Consider the following 18,651-nt stretch of genomic DNA (forward strand, 5'->3'; position numbering starts at 1 on the left):
GCCCCTGACCGTGCTTACTGGTCCACGTATCGGTAGTTAGGTGGACCTTGGCACAGATGGTGTTGCGCAGTGCACACCTGATTTTTTCCCCCACTTGGTTGTGCAGGGAAGGGATGGCTTGCCTGGAAAAGTAGTGGCGGCTGGGCACGATGTACTGTGGGACAGCCACCGACATAAGGCTTTTAAAACTGTGCGTCTCCACCAGACGGAATGACAGCATTTCAAAGGCTAAGAATTTTGAAATGCTGGCATTCAGTGCCAGGGATCGCGGGTGGGTAGGGGGGTACTTCCTCTTCCTCTCAAGTGTTTGGGAGATGGACAGCTGAACGCTTCCACGGGACATCGTGGAGATGGTTGGTGACCCAGGTGGTGGTGTTGCTGACAGATCGTCTGTTTGCGGGGTGGCAGGTGCCGGTATCACTACAGATGTGGATGGAGAGTCCGAGACTGCAGCAGAAGAGGAAGCAGGAGGAACCAGAGACCTTTCTTGGTTTTGAAGGTGTCTACTCCACTGCAGCTCGTGCTTTGCACTTAGATGCCTGATCATGCAGGTTGTGCTCAGGTTGAGAAGGTTTATGCCTCGCTTCAGGCTCTGATTGCACAGGGTGCAAACCACTCATGTCCTGTCATCAGCACATTTTCTGAAGAACTTCCACGCTAGAGAACTCCTTTGAGCTCGCTTTGGTGCGCTCGTTCCCTTGCTGCGTTGGGCAGTAGCAGGTGTAGTGTCTAGGGCACGGCCGCTCCGCTTCTGCACCCTGCTCCCTCTTCTGCTGTGCTGGTGGCTCTGTGCGACCACCGCCTCTTCCTCCAAACTACTCATTCCATGTGGGGTCGAGGACCTCATCGTCCTCCACATCATCTTCCACCCAGTCTTCACCCCTGCCCTCCTTGTCGGTCTCCACAATTCTGAATGCCGCAGCAGTTGGCACCTGCGTTTCGTCATCATCGGAGACGTGCTGCGATGGTCCTTCCATGTACTCATCTTGAGAAATAGGTGGTTGGGCATTGCTGCACTCAATCTCTTCTACTTCTGGGGCAGGGCTAGGTGGATGGCCCTGGGAAACCCTGCTGACAGAGTCCTCAAAAAGAAGAAGAGACTGCTGTATGACTTGGGGCTCAGACTGCTTGCCTGATTTGCAAGGGGGTGAGGTGAAAGACGGTTGGACATTGGCTGCAGGTGCCAACTCTGACCTTTCTGCAGTAGACTGGGTGGGAGACAATGTGAAGGAACTGGAGGCACTGTCAGCAACCCAATCTACTATCGCCTGTACTTCTTCTGGCCTCATCACTTCTAGAGGCGCATTATGCCCTACCAAATACTGCTGCAGGTTCTGTCGCCTACTCACACTTGAGGAAGGTGTTTCACTTGTGCGTGTAGCTGGCACAGATGGACCACGTCCTCTCCTTGCAACAGGAGCTCTACCAGCAGCACCAGGACCCAGGCCACGGCCCCTATTTGACGGTCTCCTCATATTTCTGTAATTTATGATCTTGCCCTAGAAAGGTGTTTATTGAATAGCGGAACAAAACAACAACAGTATCGCACGGGTGTATCTCACAGTCAAATATGCAAACTATGCCGCAATTTCATTTTTTTTACCCCAAAAGGGTGTATATTGAATAGCGGAATAGAAAAAAGGATAACAAACGGTGTATCTCACATGTACAAACACAGACTAGGCCCCGATTAAAATTTTTTGTACCCTAAAGGGAGGATGAGGAAGAGGAGTAGGAGGAGTTCGGGAACAGGAGGCAAACTGAAGCGCCCTGCAATCCTTGGCGGTGGAAGGAGATGCACCAAACAAATTAAAAATGTGTATCTCACACGTACCGATACAGACTATGCCGTAATTTAATTTTTTACACTCCAAAAGGGTGTATATTGAATAGCGGAATAGGAAAAATTTTATAATACGGTGTATCTCACACTTACAAACACAGACTAGGTCCCGATTACAATTTTTTGTACCCTAAAGGCAGGATGAGGAAGAGGAGTAGGAGGAGTTGGGAACAGGAGGCAAACTGAAGCGCCCTGCAATCCTCGGCGGTGGAAGGAGATGCGCCAAACAAATTCAAAAAGGTGTATCTCACATGTACCGATACAGACTATGCCGTAATTTAATTTTTTACACTCAAACAGGGTGTATATTGAATAGCGGAATAGGAAAATTTTTATAAAACGGTGTATCTCACACGTACAAACACAGACTAGGCCCCGATTACTATTTTTTGTACCCTAAAGGCAGGATGAGGAAGAGGAGTAGGAGGAGTTGGGAACAGGAGGCAAACTGAAGCGCCCTGCAATCCTCGGAGGTGGAAGGAGATGCGCCAAACAAATTTAAAAAGATGTATCTCACATGTACCGATACAGACTATGCCGTAATTTAATTTTTTACACTCAAACAGGGTGTATATTGAATAGCGGAATAGGAAAAATTTTACAAAACGGTGGTGTATCTCACACGTACAAACCCAGACTAGGCCCCGATTACTATTTTTTGTACCCCCAAAGGCAGGATGAGGAGTAGGAGGAGTTCGGAACAGGCAGGAGGCACACTGAAGCACCCTGCAATCCTCGGCGGTATGAGATGCGCCCCAAAAATTGGAAAGGTGTATCTCACACGTACCGACACAGACTATCCCGCAATTTAATTGTTTTTACTCCAAAGGTGTAGATTGAATAGCGGAATAGAAAATATAATATCAAAAGGTGTATGTATCTCACACGTACCGACACAGACTATCCCGCAATTTAATTGTTTTTACCCCAAAGGTGTAGATTAAATACCGGAATAGAAAATATTATCAAAAGGTGTATGTATCTCACACGTACAGAACCAGACTATTGCGCTTAACTTCCGACAGACTAAGCCAATTGCGCTTAACTTCCGTAAAACTAAGAGGGGTATATGCTAATGCCAGGAGCCTAGCTAATAAAATGAATGAGTTGGAAATATTGGTACATGAGGAGGACATAGACCTTGTGGGAATAACAGAGACTTGGTTCGACCCCTCACATGACTGGCTGGCCAATATCCAAGGGTATTCGGTGTACCGGAAGGACAGGGTAGGAAAAAGAGGGGGAGGGGTATGTCTCTATGTCAAGAACAATATAAAGGTGATAGAAAGGAGTGACATTACGGATGGGATGAGCATAGATTTAGAATCTGTGTGGGTTGAACTCCATAGGGAAGGAGAAAAGGGGAAAGTAATTGTGGGGGTTTGCTATAGGCCACCTAACCAAGGGGAGGAGGTAGAGCTGGAATTCTTAGCACTAATGAGTAAAGTGGCAAAATTGGGATCAGTCGTCATATTGGGGGACTTCAATTATCCCGACATTGACTGGGACGAGGGGACTGCACACTCACAGAAGGCCCGCCTATTCACGGAAACCTTACAGGATAATTACATGTCACAGTTGGTGGATTCTCCGACTAGAGAAAATGCAGTCCTGGATCTATTGATCACTAATGACCCAGACCTAATCTCGCAGGTAGGAGTCCAGGACAATCTGGGCTCTAGCGATCACAGGATGATCACATTTAGTATAAATAACAATATAACAAGGCAAGTGGGGAACATAAGAACCCTAAACTTCAGAAGGGCAAACTTTCCAAAATTGCACTCATTGATGGAAAGGGTAAACTGGGACCAAACCCTGGGATCCCTGACCACAGAGGAAAAATGGGAATGCTTTAGGAACATATTAGGGCAAAGGCATCTTGCAGTGCATTCCTATGGGAAATAAATTTAGAAGAGACAAAGCCAAACCTGGCTGGCTAAACCGTAGCGTCAAAAAACTTATTAGGGGAAAAAAATTGGCCTTCAAGAAGTATAAATCAGAGGGCACAGTATCGGCTTTCGAGCAATACAAGGAGGCAAATAAGAAAAGTAAACAAGAAATCAAGATGGCTAAAATCAACTTTGAGAGACAAATAGCGGAGGATAGTAAAAAAAACCCAAAGAAATTCTTTAAATATATCAACAGCAAAAAAACTAGGGCAGAGCATATTGCACACATAATTAACAATGATGGGAGGATGGTTACAGAGGACACTGAAAAAGCAACCGTGCTGAATGCTTTTTTCTCGTCAGTCTTTACACAGGAAACGGAGGGGTACACTGACCATGACTGTTTGGTTAGTAGTAATGCACAGGACTTTCCACTATGGCTAACAGAGGGTGAAATCAGGGAAAGGCTGGATAAACTCAACACAAACAAATCACCAGGCCCGGATGGCGTACATCCGAGAGTACTCAAGGAACTCAGTAAGGTTATATCCAGACCACTGTTCCTGATCTTTGCTGACAGTATTAGGACAGGAGATGTACCAGGGGATTGGAAGAAAGCTAACGTGATTCCGATATTCAAAAAGGGCCAGAGGCATATCCCGGGAAATTATAGGCCTGTCAGTTTGACATCAATAGTATGTAAACTTCTGGAGGGGATGATAAGGGACTATATCGTAGAGTTTGCTAAAGACAACAACATCATCAGCAGTAAACAGCACGGGTTTACAAATGGGCGTTCTTGTCAAACCAATCTATTAACATTTTACGAGGAGGTGAGCTGTGAGCTAGATAGGGGGAGACCAGTGGATGTGGTGTACTTGGATTTCGCTAAGGCGTTTGATACAGTTCCCCACAAGCGCTTAATTTATAAAATAAGATCTGCAGGTATCGACAGCAGGGTTTGCTCTTGGATACGGAATTGGCTTAAAGGGCGTGTCCAAAGAGTGGTAATAAACAGCGCATACTCAGACTGGTCTGAGGTAGTAAGCGGGGTGCCCCAGGGCTCAGTCCTGGGACCAACCTTGTTCAATTTATTCATAAACAACATTGAGGTCGGGATCAGTAGTTCGATATCAGTTTTTGCAGATGACACAAAATTGGCCAGAGCAATAACTGCACAGCATGAAGCAGATATCCTACAGAATGACCTGGACAAAATTACAGAGTGGGCACGGACATGGCAAATGAGGTTTAACGTGGAGAAGTGTAAGGTTTTGCACTTGGGGACTAAAAACATAAAAGCACAATACACGTTAGGAGGGGAACCCTTGGGGGAATCAAAAATGGAGAAGGATCTGGGAGTCTTGGTTGATGATAGATTAGGCAACAGCATGCAATGTCAAGCGGCAGCTGCCAAAGCCAGCAGAATATTGGCATGCATAAAGAAAGGGATGTATTCCAGAGATAAGACTATAATCCTTCCACTTTATAAAACTCTGGTCCGACCGCATCTGGAGTATTCTGTCCAGTTCTGGTCGCCAGTCCTCAGGAGGGATGTGTTGGAGCTGGAGAGAGTCCAGAGAAGGGCAACTAAACTAATTAGGGGATTGGAGGACCTTGACTATGAAGAGCGTCTACAATCGCTCGATTTATTCTCCCTGGAGAAGAGACGTCTGAGGGGGGACATGATAGCAATTTATAAATATCTTAATGGGGATCCCAGCTTAGAAAAAAAGCTGTTCATTCGAAGGGATTGCATGAGGACTCGAGGGCATACAATGCGATTAGAGGAGAAGCGTTTTAACCTCAGGCAACGTGGGGGGTTCTTTACTGTTAGGGCTACAAGATTGTGGAATTCTCTACCACAAGAGGTGGTTTCTGCGGGTAGTATGGTGGCTTTCAAAAGACTCTTAGACTTACATCTCAAGGATCAGAACATTCAGGGGTATGTGAGATGATTACAGCCACACACACCTACACAGGTTAAACTGGATGGACTATTGTCTTTATTCAACCTCACCTACTATGTAACTATGTAACTATGTAAGACTAGGCCCCGATTACTATTTTTTGCACCCCCAAAGGCAGGATGAGGAGTAGGAGGAGTTCGGAACAGGCAGGAGGCACACTGAAGCACCCTGCAATCCTCGGCGGTGAGATGCGCCCCAAAAATGGGAAAGGTGTATCTCACACATACCGACACAGACTATCCTGCAATTTAATTGTTTTTACTCCAAAGGTGTAGATTGAATAGCGGAATAGAAAATATGATATCAAAAGGTGTATGTATCTCACACGTACCGACACAGACAATCCCGCAATTTAATTGTTTTTACCCCAAAGGTGTAGATTAAATAGCGGAATAGAAAATATGATATCAAAAGGTGTATGTATTTCACACGTAGAGACCCAGACTAGGCCCAAATTACTATTTTTTGTACCCCCAAAGGCAGGATGAGGAGTAGGAGGAGTTCGGAACAGGCAGGAGGCACACTGAAGCACCCTCAAATCCTCGGCAGTATGAGATGCGCCCCAAAAATTGGAAAGGTATATCTCACACGTACCGATACAGACTATCCCGCAATTTAATTGTTTTTACCCAAAGGTGTAGATTGAATAGCGGAATAGAAAATATGATATCAAAAGGTGTATGTATCTCACACGTAGAGACCCAGACTAGGCCCAAATTACTATTTTTTGTACCCCTAAAGGCAGGATGAGGAGTAGGAGAAGTTCGGAACAGGCAGGAGGCACACTGAAGCACCCTCAAATCCTCGGCAGTATGAGATGCGCCCCAAAAATTGGAAAGGTGTATCTCACACGTACCGATACAGACTATCCCGCAATTTAATTGTTTTTACCCCAAGGTTGTAGATTGAATAGCGGAATAGAAAATATGATATAAAATTGGTGATTTATCAATAGCACATGTGAACAGCAGTGTCTTATATCAGTCAGCTCTGCTGCAGGCTACGGAGGGGAAAAAAAAGAAAATTCCCCTTTTAAGTTTGTAATTTTTAACTAGATTAGTACAGACTATGCCACAATTTAATTTTTTTAACCCAAGGGTGTATATTGAATAGTGGAATAGAAAAAAGTGTATAACTTTTGAAATCACTCAATAATAGCACATGTGAACACAGCAGTGTATTATCAGTCAGCACACCAGCACTGAAGGAAAAACGCTGCACACAACTGACTGATAAAAAATACTTTTTTCTCCCTCCTCCTCAGCGGGCAAAAAGATTGTGTTCACACCACCCCACACACAGCAAAATCGATGTGGACCACTGACCCCTGCCTATCTCCAGACTCTCCCTAAAAGGATCGATAAGATCGGTCACTGCCGGCACTGCAAACCCCCCCCCCACACAGCAAAATCGATTGTAGAACACTGACCCTAAATATCTCCAGCCTCTCCCTAAAAGGATCGATAAGAGCGGTCACTGCCGGCACTGCAAACCCCCCCCCCCCCCACACAGCAAAATCCCTAAAATGCCCTAATATCTCGCCCTGCCTGCAACACTCCGACCTGTCCCTGAATTCTTTTCGGACACAATATGATTTTTGCCTGTCTGTCCCTAATCAGCAGCCAGCACGTATGATGTGTGCTCTGTCCCTGTACTACAGCATAATGACGCAGCGGCGCTCGGTCTCAAACTTATAAAGATTTGGTAAGTAACATGCTTCAGATGGCCAATCACAGCTACTAATACATTTGTAGGCATGGCTGGGATGGCTTAAGGCACACCAGTTAAACGCTTGTTGATTGGCTGTTGAAAGCCCGCCATTAAAAGCGCGCCAATACATACAAACCCGGAAATAAAATGACCGAACACGGATTTTTACCCGAACATACAGTAAAGTTTTCGGGTCCGTGTTCGGGTAACAAAAATCCAATTATTCGGTACGAACACGAATAATACAGTGCGTGTTCGCTCAACACTATCTGTGAGTCCTTAATATAAAGAAAAAGTGCCAGGTGCTTGTGGAATAATCAGCTGCAGGTGCTCAATCCACCAAGTCTGTGGACATGTGGGTGTGTTCCCAACCAGTATGCTTGACCGATTTATCACCAAACTCCATGCACCCCCTCGTGATTGGGCGCTCACCTTAAGACCGATATAGATATGCCTCTAATCGTATACAATAGGGGACGATACCATGTGAAAGAGATAGCTCCAGATATTGCTTACATCGTTTTATACTTTTTATTACATGCCAAGTGAAAAGTTGTACACTCACATTTCCAGGTGCATGTATGCACGTATGAATCGCTTTAACCGTTCCTGGATGCCTTTCGGATAAATAGGGAGACGCCTCGGCTTGCGACCGTCCTCCTTGGTCTGCCCGACAGCCTCACCTACGCTGGGTGCAACGCCCCTCCCCTCACAGATTATAACACCTATAAGCACTTTATGGACTATTTATATATATTAGAATCTTTTATATATTGGTTTCTGTCTGCATGAGAGAACATAGCAAATATTGATTGCAAGGATTTTTTAAACACAACGGTATCAGCACACAGCACTTTATATTTGGTAACACTGTATGATTATTGAAGCGGGTTACACATTTATTTATATACTCAGTATTGGAATCACATCAAAACATTGACTTTTCACGAAACAATTTATATCACACAGGTTTATTTTATTTTATTTTACATTTTTGGATAGCACACCATACGCAGTACAATCTGGATTGGTCACCAATATCGTTGAAATAGCAACTAGGAAGATTTTTACTCTTGCATGAGAGAACATAGCAAACATTGATTGCAAGGATTTTTTAAACACAATGGTATCAGCACACAGCACTTTATATTTGGTAACACTGTATGATTATTGAAGCGGGTTACACATTTATTTATATACTCAGCATTGGAATCACATCAAAACATTGACTTTTCACAAAATAATTTATATCACACAGGTTTATTTTATTTTATTTTATATTTTTGGATAGCACACCATACACAGTACAATCTGGATTGGTCACCAATATAGTTGAAATAGCAACTAGGTAGATTTTTACTTTTGCGCAACACTATTTATTGTATTTATAGCACAGAGCACTTTCTGAGGAGTGAGGTGTTTGCGGCAGTTGTAAAATCTAGATTAGGGGGGTAGCTCGCAGGATTCCAATCTGACAGTAAATCACTGCTCCTTTAAAAACAATTGTTTTTAAAAAAGATTTCTGCATTGGTACATGTTTCCCAGGTTAGCAACCTTCCCGCCATACACTTTTTTTGGGCAATAACTTGCATTTAAGCCTTCAAAATTAGGACTTCTGATTTTTGACGTTCGAGTCCCATAGACTTCAATAGAATTTGTTTGCTCAAAAGAGTTTTTCCCCTGTTCGCGGTGTTCTGGTGCGAACCAAACAGGGGGGTGTTCGGCTCACCACTAGTCATCAGATATATTACACCTTTGGTGATGCACTAAGCATAGTAAGTAGATTTATGCCAATCCCCATTCTGGAGATAGATTCCCCGGGCTTCTGTAACCCAAGGGCATCATGTACAATGTCCACATTTGTAAGTGCCCCTTCGTTTTGCAAGGGGTTCTTTTTCTGGGGCATAATGACTAGCTGTGAGTCCATCTCGTAGAGATCTCGCTCGTCTGAATACTAGTTCTAGTAATTCCCTAACATATTTCTTCAAGGTGTAATCATTCATTAAAAGGTGCTTGTCTAGAAGGGTCCATAGTTGATGCTCATGTCCTGACTATCTAGTGATCAACTTCACTGTATTTCTTTCTTTTTTGACTTATGTTTGATATAGCAATGTGGTTCTAGATTGATTATTCGCTCTATTAAATGCCCTTCTGAGCATGGAATGAGAATAACCATGCTCCAGAAGGAGTTTTTCACAAATTATCTGCTTGTATTTTAAAATCAGTCTCGGAGGAACAATTCCTCCGCAATCTAAGGTATTGGGCATACAGTATAATTCTGACCAAGGGGGCGTGATGGGCACTCGCTGCACACAAAATATTATTTCCAGCACTAGGCTTCCTATGTAGATTCGTGGCCAGAGTACCATCCCCCTGGATACTAATTTCTAAATCAAGGAACGATAGTCTCTGATGGTGAATGGAGTGAGTAAATTTGAGATTTAGATTGTTGTTGTTAATGCATGTCAAAAATTCATACAGGTTCTGTTGAGTGCCCGTCCAAATTATAAACAGGTCATCAATTAATCTGTACCAACATAGAACCTGAGACAGCCAGCCTTCCATTGATTCATCAGAGAATATCTCTCTTTCCCAGCCCATAAGGTATAAATTGCATATGATGGTGAGCAGCAAGTGCCCATGGCCACCCCCTGGGCCTAAAGATACAGCCAATGCAAAAAAAACAAAGCTATTCCTAGTTAGAATAAATTGAAGTAATTTCGTAACAAAGGACATTACAGTAAAGGCCAGGTATGTCTGTCCTGTTCCTTTAGGAAGGATTCAGGAATCCGGATGCCCCGCTCGTGTGGAATGCTCGAGTACAGGTCCTCGATGTCCACCGCCACGAGGAGGGTGCCTGGAGGCGAAGTATTGCACTAGAAACAGCATAGCCTCCACAGAGTTATTTAACCACTTGCCTACTGGGCACTTTTACCCCCTTCCTGCCCAGGCCAATTTTCAGCTTTCAGCGTTGTAGCACTTTAAATGACATTTGTGCGATCATGCAACACTGTAAATATTGAAATTTTTATCTTTTTCTTTCACACAAATAGAGTTTTCTTTTGGTGGTATTTAATTACCACTGGGGTTTTTTTCTTTTTTTGCTAAAAAAAAAAAACACCTACAATTAAGAAAAGAAAAGTTTTTCTTAGTTTCTGTTATAAAATGTAGCAAACAGGTAATTTTTCTCCTTCATTAATATACTCTAATTGGCAGCACTGATGGGCACTGATATGCTGTACTGATGAGGCACCACTGGTTAGCACTGATGAGGCTGTACTGATATTGGGCACTTATAGGCAGCACCGATGAGGAGGCACTGATTGCAACTGATCGGCCGCCTTTTAAATATATGGCGGGCGGGAACCGGTTAAAGGGTAAATACACTTTCATTGGAAAAGAAAAATGATATAGCATATACAACTGAAACTCAAGTCACATTGTAATTGTAATTGAATGGTATTAAAATTCCCTTTCCTTTTAAATCTGCAACTGCTGTAATTTTCTGTAAAATGCAATACAATATGGCTACCTGGAGGCGTTCTGTACACAGATGGTGTACAGAACACCCCCTTAACCACTTAAGCCCCGGAGGATTTGGCTGCTAAAAGACCAGGGGGTTTTTTGCGATTTTTTACTGCATGAGTTTAATGGACAATTGCACGGTCATGCGACGCTGTACCTAAACGAATTTGACGTCCTTTTTTTCCCACAAACAGAGCTTTCTTTTGGTGGTATTTGATCACCTGTAGGATTTTTTGATCATGCGCTATAAACAAAAAAAGAGCGTCAATTTTGCAAAAATAACAATATTTTTCACATTTTTTTATATGAAATTCCTCAAAAAAATGTAAAAATCAAAATTTTTTAACATTTTCGGCCAATTTGTTTTATGCTACATATGTTTGGTAAAAAAAATTGCAAAAAGCGCATTTTGATTGGTTTGCGCAAAAGTTATCGCGTTTACTAACAAAGGGAAAGATTTTTGTCATTTTTTGGTGATTTTTTTTTAACGCGTAATGGCGGCGATCTGCGATTTTTTTTTCGGTACTGCGACATTGCGGTGGACAGATCGGACCCTTGACTGACATTTTTGACACTTTTGGGGGTACCAGTGACATTACTGCAGTAATCAGTGCTATATATATGCACTGTTACTGCAAAAATGACACTGGCAGGGGTTAACTTTATTGGACAGGGAGGGGTTAAGTGTGTCCTAGGGGCGTGCTTCTAACTGTGCAGGGACATTGCTATTGGTGTAAAAACAAAGATCAACGGTTCTACATAGTAGAACCGTCTGATCTTCATTTTTACACAGGGAGAATGACAGGCGCCTTGTTTACATAAGCCGCTCCGCCTTTCTCCCTTCACAGGAGCGATCGTAGTGTGACCGGCGGACATCGGGTCCGCCGGTCACATGCACTGACTTGTCTGTGAACGAGCCGCGGCGGGCGCGCGCCCGCCCGCAATTGGCTCGCAAGTCAGTGACAGGCGAGTGACGTATCCATACGTCACTCTGCCTGGCCGGGGCTGACCGCCGCAGTATATAGTCGTGCGGCGGTCGGCAACCGGTTAAGATGTATTTTCCTGATTGTGCTCACTGATTTTTACGGATTTTCACGGAAGTCTGCACTAAGATACAAGTCAGCTTTTTGGCATCCCCTGCAACAAAAATGACATTTTTGAGATACTCCCAAAGGAAAATCACGTCTAAAGGCATGCAGACTGTAGTGGGAAATAATGGGGTTTGATCATAGAAATTTTGCTCAGTGCGCTGAAAACTTTTCTGCACTGAAAAGCTCACTTGTGGATATTAAAACACGCCAAGCGCCATTAATCTCTCGTACTGAAAAAGTACATTGTACAGCTCTTTTGTATAAAGATATCCTAGCACGCTCACCATCTCCGGAGATACAGACATACAGGCTGTTTCAGTTTGGATGCTCCCAAGTTGTCCTGTGTTGAACAATGGGCTTTGTTTATTTAAAAGGCAACAAAAGAACAGAGACAGAAAGTGATGGCTACACCACATCAGCCAATGACACATTGTATACATTCAAATGTACAATAGAAATGGAAGTGCATGTAAATGAACCAACTGAGCTGTGTGCAGCAGTCTTCCAGCTATTCTGTGACAATGGAACTAGCGTGGATTCTCATGAACGCGCCAATGCCAGTACATACGCATGCACTCCCGTCATAACCTGTTAGAGTGAATGCTATATAATATAGTTCATAAAAACCATATTTGATAGTGATTATGCTACTGTTACAGTAAAGAAGACTATATCTGCAAAGGAAAATAGCAGCAGTATTTCTGATCATGCGGATCAAGCATAATAGAAAGCTACCAGCCATTATTCCAGCAAAAGGGCACATATTATCAAAACGATAATAATTCCACATCACAAACATATCTCCGCCAGTGAATAACAGGGCCCCGGCTGGCTGATATACATTTGTGCAGCGGAGTTTGCATCGCACTGCCATAGATCCGGACCGGCATTCGCTCCAGCGGTAGCTGCTCAGAGCACCCGCCGTTTGGGAGATCAAGCAAGTGGTATGCAGTCTCCATTTAATGGCAGGTTTCCACAACTAACAGTCTTTCCTCAATGTCAGTTAAAGCCATATTAATTGTGCACAGCGATTACCGGTAAACTGACATTGGGAGACATACTGGCAATTTAAATAAAACACTTCCTCAAAAATGTCCACACAAATATTAATAAAATTTCCACAACAAGCCCCTGCCACTTTCCTCATTGATAATTATAAAACTACTCCCATACAGATGTGCTTTGCACAGGGACACAAGCAAACAAAAAGCTATCCTTCAGATTAACAAAAGGTAGGAATCTTCAACAAAGTTTGCTAAAATCCTTGCAATGTACATAGCTCAACCAGAGGGGAGTGTTTTTTCTCAACAGAAGTAGAGTTACTCTTTGACTTGATCTGGTGTCCATTGAGCGCTGGAGTTGGTATTTGTTTCATCTGTAAATATCAATCCTGTGTCCTTTATTGTATGATTAAGATAAAAGGAATTTTTACTTACATTTAAATTCCATATCTTGGAGTACAGTACAGGGAACCCTCCTCTATGTTCTTGTGTTACTCTACATTGCTTGATAAAAACTGACGACTTACAGAGTGAGGTAGGGTTTTAGGGGTATTCCCAGGGTGCGTGTTCTCAAAAGTAGTCATCTGCAGGTACCAGCCTATAACTCAGGGTCTATGGATATCAAGCCTGTGTCCTCTTCTGTAACAAAATATGGGATTCAGAGTAAAATTTTCTTTTTTTGTTGATTGAGAGACAGAGATTCTGCCCCTCTGTGTTTTTGGCCTTGTATACTTCTCGCTCACAAAATTGATGCATGACAATCAGTTATACTGGGGGTCCAGATTATACTGGGGGTCCAGATTATTATTTTTTGTTTACCAGTGTCCCAACCTCCGAAAGGTGACAGCATAGCCCATTGGTCCAAGACTACCAACTGTACCTATGTCCCTCACTGTTCAAGTAAGATTTTACAGTGAGTGCTCGACATGTGCAAGTAGTTTGGGTCCGACTATAAATTCGGACACATTTTTGGTTATTCAGAGATTCAAATGTATCAGAATCTCCAAATTGAATAGTAACGAATATTCGTTGAAAATAGTTTAATTTCATTTCGTATATTCGTTTTTGAAGAATTCCAAATTTTTGAAACAATTAGAATTTGGATCAGATGAAAAATTATCGATTGATTCACATTCTATGTGAAGAATAGCTGGTTGTTTAGGAGCAGACTGGGAAGGAGCGGACAGGCCACTGCGTCCTTTAAAAAAAAAAAAAAAAACAGCGTGCCCCCCCCTAAAATCCACACCAAATCCTTATCCGAGCATACAGGCCAGGAAAGGGGGGGCGAGCAAGCACTCCCCTTTCTGAACCATACCAGGCCACATGCCCTCACCAGGGGCTCTGCCACCCCCACCCCAAAAGCACCTTGCCCCGTGTTGATTGGGACAAGGGCCTCTTAACCACAACCCTGGCCGGTGGTTGTGGGGGTCTGCTGGGTAGGGGGGATTATCGGAACCTGGAAGCCTCTTTTACCAAGGAGGCCCCCAGATCCCGGCCCCCTGCTATGTGAATGAGTGTGGGGTACATAGTACCCCTACCCATTCACCTAAAAACTGAGTAAAGACACAATACAAGTTTTTTTTGACAAGTACTTTATTAAAATAGAAAATTTCCCCATGTGTAGATCCACTATCAATCTTGACACCCACCAGACCCGGAAAAAAAAATCCCTGCCCGCAGACCCCCCAAAGCCACCAGCCAGGGTTGTAAGGAAGAGGCCCTTGTCCCCATCAACACGGAGGCAAGGTGCTTTTATCCCCCCCTCCTTTTCCTGGGCTGCCGGGTTGCATGCTCGTATAAGGACCTGATATGGATCTTGGGGGGGACCCCAGACCGTGTTGTTTTTTTTTTTTCTCTCAATTTTGGCGTGAGGTTTTCCCTAAAAATCCATTCCAGACCTGAATGGATTGGGGGGACCCACGCTGTTTGTTTTCTGAAGTTTTTTTGCCGGCACTGTTTTGTTTACATTTCAATTGTCAATGAGGAAGCCCACTGACAGCACAGCTGATAAGTCATCCGTTGTTCTGAAAATTTGGAATTAGTTAGAAAATTAATAACAAAATTAAATTAAACTAAACAAATTCCGAAACAAAATTAGTAACCTATCCGAAACTAAATTAGAGTGATTGTAAAGTCTCATTTTTTTTTTATTTAAAAAAAAGGTAATCCTCTGTGCAGTTGGTTTTGCACAGAGCAGCCTGGATCCTCCTCTTCCCGGGTCCATCATTCCTGCTTCGGGGCCCTCCCTCCTATTGAGTGCCCCCACAGCAAGCAGCTTGTTGTGGGGGCACCTGAGCCGAGCTGCAGCCATTCAGACATGGAGCTGCCGTTCTGCCCCGCCCCCTCTCTCTCCTGATTGGCTCACTGACTTTGGCACCATGGCTGTAACTCAGCCAATCATGCGGGACAGTCCCAGGATGGCCGAGGGACTCGTGAACATCGCTGGACAGAGAGGGTACACAGGTAAGCATTAGGGGTGCTTGGGGGGGGGGGAGGCTGCTACATAGAATGTATTAAGTTAAAAAACCTTCCTGACTTTACAACTCTTTTAATTTTTCCCTTCTACACATTTAGTGAGTGCAAAAATCTTATTTTGTTGACTGCTGCTAATTCCCTAGACAATTTCTTTAAAATGTTTTTTTTTTACAAATTTTGAGCTATATTTTATTTTGTTTGGCACTGGAGGTTTTTTAAACCACCGAATATTTTCTTGGATCCTCAGCATTAAAGCGAACCAGAACTGACCTAAAATGTGTCTAAATAATCAACACTGTTAAAATTCAAGTACCTTAAATAACTAAAGCCCTTTGGATTCCATACACAGCACAGGACAGAAGTTCAGACATGGAGTCAAAGCTTCTTGCCCCAGTCAAGAATAACCCCACCCATGTTGAACAACTGCGAAATTGCAGAATTTTAGAGGGCAGAGCTCTGGTATTAACATTTGAATCACAAAAGGCTGGGCTTCGCATGAGAAAAGGTGGGGCTTAACTTAAATCAGAGCAGGAGTTGAGGTATCATGTCTAGTGAGCTACACTGGAATCAATTTGTACAGTAACAGGTACTGTATAGGTAGTCAAGGGCACAATATTTGTTAAATTAGAAAGTTTGCGGCTGGGTCAGTTTTACTTTAAAACTTTCCTTTTTTTTAACTCTCTCTCTCCACTTCAGTCTCACACATTTACTGTCAATTGTTATATATATATATATTTATATATTCTACATTTTTTTTCTCTATAAGGACGATAAGAAGATCTCTGAGCTGGAAGCTGTAATGGAAAGGCAAAAGAAGAAGGTGGACAGTGAGCTTGAAAAGGGCAGCCTCTAAAGATCTAGCTCTGACTTCAAAGAGCTAAACAAATTCTACTATTTAAATTGTTCCAAACAATATATATATATTATTTTTTACTACTTACAAATACCAAAGACAACTGCAATCATGTCTGCTGGAGAAGACATTTTTATAATGTTACAGGTCTGGTACAACATTGCAAAATGCTTCAACTATCTATCTTGGAATTTAAGCATTGACTAATCTATGTACTGCTGCTAATCAGATAGGAAGTCATGCAAACAAACAATGCTTTATTTTGAAATTCTAAACATGAAGATTTTACACTGCACGGGACAGAACAACTTACAAACTTAAAAACATCCCAGTGGGTTTTTTTTTCTGTTGTCTGAAATACACTATTTTATTTTATGTTATTTTGCTGCATTAAAAGATCATCATCATTAATGTTTTTGATTTGAAATGGCAGTCTATCTAAATTTAAGATTTCACTTCTAATTGAACATCAGTTTGATGGCTCACTCACTGGTTTCTGAAGGACTTGTGTAGATTGGCTAATGCAAAATGTTTTCAGGTATAGAGATATGTTTCTGATTTTCAGCTAAATTGCTTTTCATTCCCCTTTAAGCTGCTTCATTCTGCTTTTGCTTTACCATTGACTTGTAATGGTGAGAAAAGCAGTTCTAACACAATTAGAAGACAATCCCAATATCTCTGAGATTTAGCTTGTGTTCCTGGACATAAACCTTGCCCCTCTAAAGCCAGGCAGGTAAAACTTTGATACACCTGGGCAGCACAGTGGTGTAGTGGTTGGCACTTTCACCTAGCAACAAGAGCGTCGCTGGTTCGAATCCCAACCATGACACTACCTGCCTGGAGTTTGCATGTTCTCCCTGTGCCTGCGTGGGTTTTCTGCGGATACTCCGGTTTCCTCCCACACTCCAAAGACATGCTGGTAGGTTAATTGGATCCTGTATAAAATTGGCCCTACTATGCATGTATGAATGTGAGTTAGGGACCTTAGATTGTACGCTCCTTGAGGGCAGGGACTGATGTGAAAGTGTAATGAATATGTAAAGCGCTGCGTAAATTGACAGCGCTATATAAGTACCTGAAATAATAATAATACACCTTGTACATTCTCCATCTCCATAATGTAGAAAAAATTAGGGAGCTAAGCGCTAGACACATTAATGGCTCTGACAGAAATGTGTAGGTACAGAGATCATTCTAAAAGAGTCCCAAAGCAAAGCAGTATGTATTTGGGTTATAACAACCACCAAACTTTAACTATCAGTTTTAGATGGACTTACAAAAGCATTAATAATACAAGTTCTTAGATACTGATCTGCATTTGAACTAGGGATAGACTGATTGTCAGCAAGGCCAATATATCGGGGGCCCATATTCACTTTCCCCGATATTTTTATTATATATTATATATATATTTTTGTGACGTCATTCTGCCTTCTTAGGCAGCCTACCTCGCCTTGGACAGCCTCATCTGGAGTCGGGACTAGTCTCGCGGGAGTGTATCACAGCCATACACCCACCCACAGCAGCCCGGTGCCAGCCAGCCACCCACATCCACAGGCCCTGTACCGGCCAGCCAGCCAGCCACAGGCCCTGTACCAGTGAGCCAGTCAGCCACCCACAGGCCCTGTACCAGCCAGCCACAGGCACTGTACCAGCCAGCCACCCACAGTCCCTGTACCAACCAACCACCCACAGCCCCTGTGCCAGCCACCCACCCACCACAGGTTTCCAGACAGCCAGCCACCCACCACAGGTTGCCATACAGCCAGCCACCCACCACAGGGTGCCAGCCTGTCAGCCACCCACAGACAGGGTGCCAGACAGCCAGCCACCCACAGGCCCTGAACTAGCCAGCCACAGGCACTGTACCAGCCAGCCACCCACAGGCCCTGTACCAGCCAGCCACCCACCCACCACAGGGTGCCAGCCAGCCACCCACCACAGGGTGCCAGCCAGCCACCCCCCACAGGGTGCCAGCCGGCCAGCCACCCACCACAGGGTGCCAGCAAGCCAGCCATTAAGCATTAAACAAAAATTAACATGTTCAGTACCAGATTTGTGTCAAAAATTTTCTTTATTTTTCAAAACTTTAAATGTACAAAATATCAGCCCATATCGGCCGATACCGATACGTTGTGACCAAAATATCGGCATCGGTATTGGCCCTGAAAAAAACATATCGGTCTATCCCTAATTTGAACACTATCTATCTATCTATCTATCTATCTATCTATCTATCTATCTATCTATCTATCTATCTATCTATCTATCTATCTATCTATCTATCTATC

At 43.3% G+C, this 18,651-nt stretch overlaps 1 protein-coding gene across 1 annotated transcript in view; it reads left to right on the forward strand.

Annotated features, from left to right (window-relative positions):
* The window catches only part of EPS8L1 (EPS8 signaling adaptor L1), an 892,485-nt gene extending 875,799 nt beyond the window's left edge, over positions 1–16,686 (forward strand). The window contains exon 21 of the mRNA XM_082273475.1: positions 16,274–16,686. Within this exon, the coding sequence (XP_082129601.1) occupies positions 16,274–16,360 (87 nt within the window). The 3' untranslated portion in view covers positions 16,361–16,686. The remainder of the gene's footprint in view (positions 1–16,273) is intronic.
* Positions 16,687–18,651: the final 1,965 nt, after the last annotated feature.

This window comes from Pelophylax lessonae (genome assembly GCF_965119305.1).
Source record: "Pelophylax lessonae genome assembly, chromosome: 12".
Classification (NCBI taxonomy): domain Eukaryota; kingdom Metazoa; phylum Chordata; class Amphibia; order Anura; family Ranidae; genus Pelophylax; species Pelophylax lessonae.